This window comes from Camelina sativa, chromosome 8 (assembly GCF_000633955.1).
Source record: "Camelina sativa cultivar DH55 chromosome 8, Cs, whole genome shotgun sequence".
Classification (NCBI taxonomy): Eukaryota; Viridiplantae; Streptophyta; class Magnoliopsida; order Brassicales; family Brassicaceae; genus Camelina; species Camelina sativa.
The window spans coordinates 9460742-9468262 of NC_025692.1; the positions used below are offsets into that span (position 1 = coordinate 9460742).

Consider the following 7521-nt stretch of genomic DNA (forward strand, 5'->3'; position numbering starts at 1 on the left):
CCGAATTCTTTTATTACCAATGAATTTGATCCACCTAATGTAAAGATTTTGAGAAGTGTACAAGATTTTATGAGTGGATAGTGGAAAGGCCGTGCAGTGCGAAAGGCCGAGTCTTTTGACATTATAACATAATTTACCTTTACGTTGAGCACTACAGCCACTTGCTATAGGAATCTCCAGCTGATGGTCGAATATTTATATCACCAAATATGTAAATGTATATAATATTAGAATGTAATATAATATTGGAACGGAGTATAAAACTTATATGTCTCTCTTATAAATACTTCCTCTCCTCCACTCCCTAAACCCACCACAAAACCACACACTCATATTGATGTACTTGAAATCTTGATGGACATGTGAGCCCAACGGAGTAGAATTACATGACGTGGAGTAGAGTATAATGCAGCCAAGGATGACTTGCCGGAACATTGTTAATCATGCATATATGGTGATAAACATATTTCTGGCAAGTTGTCCTTCGGCTACATTTTGCTCTCTTCTTCTCATGCAAACTCTCCTTGGGATATTCTATTTTTTCTTTCTTTCAAATCGGCGATGTCAAAATTGTTAACAAGATGTTGGTGTTGATCAAAACTCCATCGACGGTACGAGACTATCAGTCACGTATACTTATTTTTTGATTAAATGGTCAGCATTATGTATGAAGCAAGCTTAACAAAAGGTGCATGTAGACATATTTTATATACATGCATATATATATATATGTATATGCATCATGATGAAGTATATTATACTGATATTATTAAAACTACTAGTCACTAGAATGAATTCAATCTGTAAGACAGATTGATCTTCATATATTTTTTTATAAGTGTAACGTGTTTTATCAAATTAAAATCCGTGCAGGGGAAAAGGGTTGGCGGATCTAGTATGCATAGATCGGTTCACATGTTCATATAATTTTCTTCTAAACATAGTCAGAATAAGATTGTCCTGCAGGTTTTGCAAGCCAAAAACAAAACCAGACCCTTAGGCTTACAATAAGATGATTCTAACTAACCTTTAAGGGAACGAGCCCGCTTGCATTGAAGGTCCTAATATAAACGTGACTTCCCAAGGGTTACAACACACGTACCAGAGCGGATGAAACATACAAAAAACATTTTGGCATGCTCCACCTATAAACCACTCGCAGGTTGTTTTCTTGGTGATCAGCTCAGATGTAATTTTACGTAACAATCAAGGAAAATATATAAAAGCGATGAAGAAAAGAGAAAAGAAGCAAGGAAAAGAAGCCGAAATTTGTGGAATATGTTGAAATGTGCGTTGTCGGTTTTGGGAATCTAAGGTACTGTGAGCCGACAAAAGTAGAGATGTAATAAAGATTTTTGGTCAGGCAATCATAAATCCAAATCTTTGTGCATTTTAACAATGACACTCATCATCACTTTCCTCTTTTAATATGTCTCAGCTTTTTTAGTTACGTGCGTTATCATCATGTTCCTATATCGTATTCGTATTGGCCTCTCTCTTGTACAATCTGCATAGCACATTAAAAAAAAACGGATAGGACAAGAACAAAACGTCACCATATATATGGGAAAGCAAAGCCACTCAATATTGATTGTTTTATATGAATGGTATCACAAGGCGCATCTATTCATTCACACTAAATTTAGTTTGCAAGCTAAATAAGGAATTTTAAGTTAAGATTGCCGTAGCGACTTTTGGCTTCACAAGTTTATTTATTTTAGGTTCATACATTGGATCCATTGAACCAATATCAGAAAGAGAAAAATTTATATATTTCTATCCTTGAAACTTCAAAAACTAATATGTTAATATCTTAACCAGTAAATTTAACTTAGAAATTTCCTAAGATATAAATGTGTCATGCATCTACTTACTGATACATAAGTAAAACTCTGTATAAGGTTAATAAAAGTAGAGAAGAGGGAAAATGCATCACACATAGTCATGCTATAGACGTTACTAATACTACTAATGTACTTTCGTCTCTACTAATGTCTACTAATAAAATTCACTCACACTGACTCATCCATGTAGTTGTACGTAAGATACCACACTCTTTATTCATTTCAGTCGACAATTATTTCCTCTTTTTTAATTTGCGTGTAAATTGAGTTTTCCAAAAATGATACGCCCCAATTTTGACATTTTAATTTGTATTATTATATACATCTTTACGCGTCGATCGATATGGATTTACGTTTACGTATGTTTCTTAGTGGGGACGAATGAATGACACTCGAGATTCAAGTTGATCGAGAGTAGGCATGTACAAAGAGAGATGCAATTGGCACTTAAAAAAATATCTTATACTGCTGTATTTGTCGGAAAATTAAATATCATGGTCTCTCCATTAAGTAGGAATATAATATTCATGAAAATAGTAGTGGTCCGGTCGATATACATCCAAAGATTTGATTTAGGAAAGTGGGAAATTGGGGAAAGATATGAGAACGAGAAGGTGGCGGTCTTACCCAAAATAGATAAGGCCATTAAAAAGATTCGAGCCTATGAAGGATATATATACATTTGAATGTGTAAGTCTCTATATAATGGATTTTTTATTTTTTTGTTGTCAACAATAGATTAGCTCAGATGAACCAATGCGAAAGGAAATTATTTACATACAAAACATTATGCGGAGATGTGCGTGCATAGTGTGCCAAAAGATCCACTTTTACATTTGCATTTCTAGGAATAAAAGATAAGGAAACAGAAGAGAACTCCTCCCTGTCCATCTTGATATCATCAAGATATGTCGAGAACGCTGGTCAGTCGTGTGGCGAAGACACCATCTTCACCAAATCAGCGCAGTCTGAGTAGAACGCCACATCACGGTAATCATGTCCAATAATGCAACGCATCGCCCAAATGAAAGCTTCGAGTTCAGCGTGTAAGGGGGTAAGACTTCGTCGAAAGTTAGTAGCTCCCATACTTCGCGTCGGATCCTGAGACTGGGTGCAAAACCATCCGACTCCTGCGAAAAGATCTCCTGACTTCCAAGAGCCATCAACGAAACAACGATAGCCTGAAAAGAACATAGGAAGGGAAGTGTTTGGCCCCCGTAAACGAGAGTCAGCAACCGTTGGCTGGACAGTTGAAACCACAGCTTCACCCTCTTCCTGAGCCTGCTGCCAGGACAAAGCCTCACCTTCAGCTACCCAAACGACCTCCTCTGGCCGCTCCGTGATATTTTCAAAAACTTTTGCATTACGCGCTTTCCATAAATACCACAAAATCCACGGGAAAGCTGACACATGGGATCCCGGGCTTTTGGGATCCAAGAAATGATCCATATTAGCATAAACAGACTCCACCGGAAAACAATGTGGTCCTACCGGTATCTGAGATAAAGCCCACATCTGACGCGCTGGTGGACAGAGAAACAGAACATGATTAACTGTTTCCTCCTCCGCACCACAACGTGAACAGCCCAAATCACATGCGATACCACGCCGTCGCAAGTTTCGTGAAACCGGAATACACCCAGAAAATGCTTGCCACATAAAGTGGTGGAGTTTTGGTGGGCAACGAACCTTCCAAACACTAGCTAGGAGAGAGGTTATCTCTAGCCCATCACCAAGCGCCTTAAAAGGCCCAGAGATCGTCATACGTGCCGCATGATAACCAGATTTAACCGTATACCTCCCATTCTTCGTAAAATGCCAACCAAGAGAATCCTCATTTGGACAACTACCTAAAGGTAAAGCTCCTATCAACGCAACATCAACTGGATCAAAGTGCTCAGAAAGGACATCCATCCGCCACGAATTTGTCTGACAATCAATTAAGTGTGAAATTTTAAGAGAAGGGTCCTTAAACGGGCCCTTACTGAGAGTTGGTCTCGGGGATGGAGCTGGTATCCAGGGGACAGTCCATATAGAAATGGACTCTCCTGATCCAACCCTTTTAATAAGTCCTTTATGTACCACAGAGCGAGCTGAAACAATACTCCTCCACCCGTACGAAGGAGAGTAAGAACGAATCGGTTCCATGGGATCCAAATTCCTATAATACCTACCTTTAAAAACCCTGGCAAACAAAGAATCAGGCTAATCAATTAGCCTCCATAGTTGTTTTGCCAACAAAGCCGAATTAAATCATCAACATTCCGAAATCCTAATCCGCCCAGTTGTTTGCTACAACATAGTTTCTCCCAAGCTAACCAATGCATACCACCCGTCCTACCATCCGTACTCCACCAAAAATTCGCCACAGCACTGGTGAGTTTGGATGTAATTGTCTTTGGTAGCCGAAAACAAGACATCACAAACGTCGGGACCGCAAGTAGCGATAGATTTGATCATCACCTTCTTTCCCCCTTTAGAAAGCAGTTTCGCCGACCAACCAGTCGTACGTCCCTGCAGTCTTTCCCGGACAAACGAAAAGACCTTCGTTTTAGACCCTCCTAAACTCTCTGGCAACCCTAGATAGGAGCCCATGCCACCCAGATTTGTTATGCCAAGAATCCCTTGGATCTCCGTTTTTGTATCTTCTGCAACCTTATGACCAAACTGAATAGAAGATTTTGCAAAATTTATTTGCTGACCCGAGGCAGCCTCATATTTCCGTAAAATACTCAAAATGACCTCACATTGTTCTTTGGCGACCTTACAAAAGAATAGACTATCATCCGCAAATAAAAGATTTGTGATTGGCGGGCATTGATTTGCCACCTTGATCCCTGTAATTAATTTATTCTCCTCCGCTTTCCGAATATTGGCAATTAAAACTTCCGTGCATAAGATAAACAGATAAGGAGATAAAGGATCCCCTTGTCGTAAACCCCTTTCCGGAATAATCAAACCATTAGGTTGACCATTCAGAAGAACTTTGTACTCAACCGAACTAACACAAAACATAATCCATCCAATCCATCTTGCATCAAAACCCATTTTGTAGAGTAACTTTTCAATAAACCCCCACTCCACCCGGTCATATGCCTTGCTCATATATGTTTTTATTGCCATAAACTTCCTTTTACATGACGGATTAGTCCGTAAACCATGGAACATTTTCTGAGCAATCAGAATGTTATCTGAAATGAGACGGCCAGAAACAAAAGCCGATTGAGTTTCCGAAATAAGCCCTGGTAAAATCTTCTTAAGCCGTTGACACATGATCTTAGAAATAATTTTATACCCCACATTACACAAACTAATTGGGCGCAGCTCCGTCATTCGGGTTGGCTTTGCCACCTTCAGAATGAGACAAATGTGCGTAGTATTTAAACCTCTATAAAACACTCCCTCCTCGAAAAAACCAATAAACCAGCGAGACAAAGTCTCCTTTAACAACCAGCCACGCCTTTTGGTAAAACAAAGCGGTCATCCCGTCCGGACCAAGAGCCTTATCCGGATGCATCATAAATAGAGCCGCGTGTACCTCTATCTCTGTAACCGGGGCCGTTAACTGGGTATTGACCTCATTTGTAATAGCTGTGCGTACCTCACATAAGACCTCATCAAAATTTGTCGGGTGCAACGTTGTAAACAAATCGGCAAAGTACGACACTGCAGTATTGCAGATATCAACATCCTCCGTAGACCAAACCTTGTTCTTATCAAAAATACCTGTAATCCGATTGCGGGCCCGTCGCTGCTTAGTCAGGGCATGAAAATACTTAGAGTTCTGATCCTCCACCCGCATCCATCTATTACGGTTCTTCAAATACCAATATACCTCTTCATCCCTATAGGCTTCCCGCAATCGGGCATTTAAATAGGAGATTACTGAAAGTGGAGTTGCGTCATCGGCCTGAGCCACGACCAGCTGGCTCTTTAGAGCCTCAATTGTATCCCGACCAAAAGGAACTTGTTCCTTACGCCACCGAGAAATAGCCCGTCGACAATTTACAATTTTATCTAAAAAAGTGGATGAACTCTGAGTGTGTCCCCCATCCCAACCCGCTGAAATCGCCTCCATCAAACCGTCCTTCCCAATCCACCGGCGGTCAAACAAAAAGCGTCGTCTTCCTCGCGGCCTTTTTGTCCTTATATTAATCACAATGGGCTTGTGATCAAAGGCAACCATAGGTAAATATTCTAGAATCGTATCAGAAAATAATTCATGTCAATCCTCATTACCAAGAGCCCTATCCAACCGAAAACGAATAAGTTTTTTATCCCGCCAATCCCACCAAGACAAACAATCTTCAAAATAGGAAAATTCCAAAAAACCACAGTCTCTATATAATGGATATTAGCAGTTTTTTAATATTAAGAAAAGTTGTGAACCATTGATTCCCCCAGCTTGCGTTAGCTTCTCTTTTCGCAAGTTAACTAGTTGACATACAACATAAGTAAATCTGTAATATACAACACAATTATGTTAGGTCGGTCATATATGTATATCATTATTTATAATGTTCATATATATATATATATATGTTCTTGCTTTGATTTCAACTTCTCATAGTTATGAGTTAATTTTCACATTTTGTGAGTTGTGAACTTTCAAATGTCGACCTTAACGGGCAAATTTGAGTGTATAAGGAAGATTGGATGTAATATGATTATATTACACAATATCCAATTTATCTTGTTTAAGAAAAAGAAAAAGTGAAATGAACGAGAGCATGAATAATGAAACTGAAGCCCGTCTTAAAATTACTAATGGGCTACTACGGCCCATTAAAAGCAAGAACCCTAATTTTTGTCAAACGTGCCCAGAACCAAGGAGAGCTTACCTCAGCATCTGATTCCCATTTTTCGCAATCTGGATCAGGTTTGCAATTTCTGATGATTCAATCCTCATCAGGGCTTATCTTGTGACATCTCTAAGACCATGATCTTTTGTTTCAGCTTTAAGATCATAATCCATTTTGCGTTTGAATGAATGAATCGTCTCTGTTCACCAAATCAAGGCATGTTTAGAGTATAGCCGAAATGTATCTTCTCTAATTCCACCGGAGAAGAGCTTATTTCAAATCGCTGTACTTGGCTTTGTCGTTCCATTGCTTATCTGATTAATCCATGGCTGTAAGTTTGCAGATTTTTCCCTCTTTACACAGCTCTGTTTTGTTTTGGTTGGTTGGGTTATACGAAAAGTTTTGATTTTTATGCTTCAGCTCTTTTGTGTTTTACATTCGGATGCAGCTTTTCATTTCTTGTGGGGAAGTTTCATCTTCGCATGTCACTGTACTTCGCTTACTCAACCAAAGCCTTGATTTTGTTAGCGACAATGTTGCTAGGATCTTTGCTCCTATTTTCACCAACCTGAGGTTAGTCTAGTTTGATTCATCTTTTGTTCTTTTATTGTTTTCCTCACAAATCTGTTTGCTGAGTCTCTTCTTTATGGATTTTGCAGGGACTTTGAAATGCGTCTTTCTTGTATTGAACATCCTCGATTCACTCCTGTCAATCATCCTCACTCGTGCACTGAGAATTGGTTTTCTGATAAAAAAGATTTTGACCAAAAGGGAGACCCGGAAGCTATTTTTAATGTATTGGATTCGATTTTGAAAAGCAGTTTGGATCGTCTGACTTCTTTGAGGTTTGTATTTTCACAACTAACTTATGGTTT

General features: G+C 39.1%; 2 protein-coding genes across 2 annotated transcripts in view; one reads left to right on the forward strand and one right to left on the reverse strand.

Annotated features, from left to right (window-relative positions):
* On the reverse strand, positions 2769-5922 carry LOC104709359. The gene is made up of 3 exons (XM_010425987.1): positions 5269-5922; positions 4186-5195; positions 2769-4029 (listed from the first exon to the last, which is right to left on the reverse strand). Exons 1-3 carry the CDS (start codon positions 5920-5922, stop codon positions 2769-2771), a joined length of 2925 nt encoding a protein of 974 aa, XP_010424289.1.
* LOC104706796 (pentatricopeptide repeat-containing protein At5g24830-like) overlaps positions 6671-7521 on the forward strand; it is a 6647-nt gene continuing 5796 nt past the window's right edge. The window contains exons 1-3 of the mRNA XM_010423024.1: positions 6671-6723; positions 6801-6977; positions 7095-7189. Coding sequence (XP_010421326.1) covers positions 6972-6977; positions 7095-7189 — 101 coding nt within the window. The 5' untranslated portion in view covers positions 6671-6723; positions 6801-6971. The remainder of the gene's footprint in view (positions 6724-6800; positions 6978-7094; positions 7190-7521) is intronic.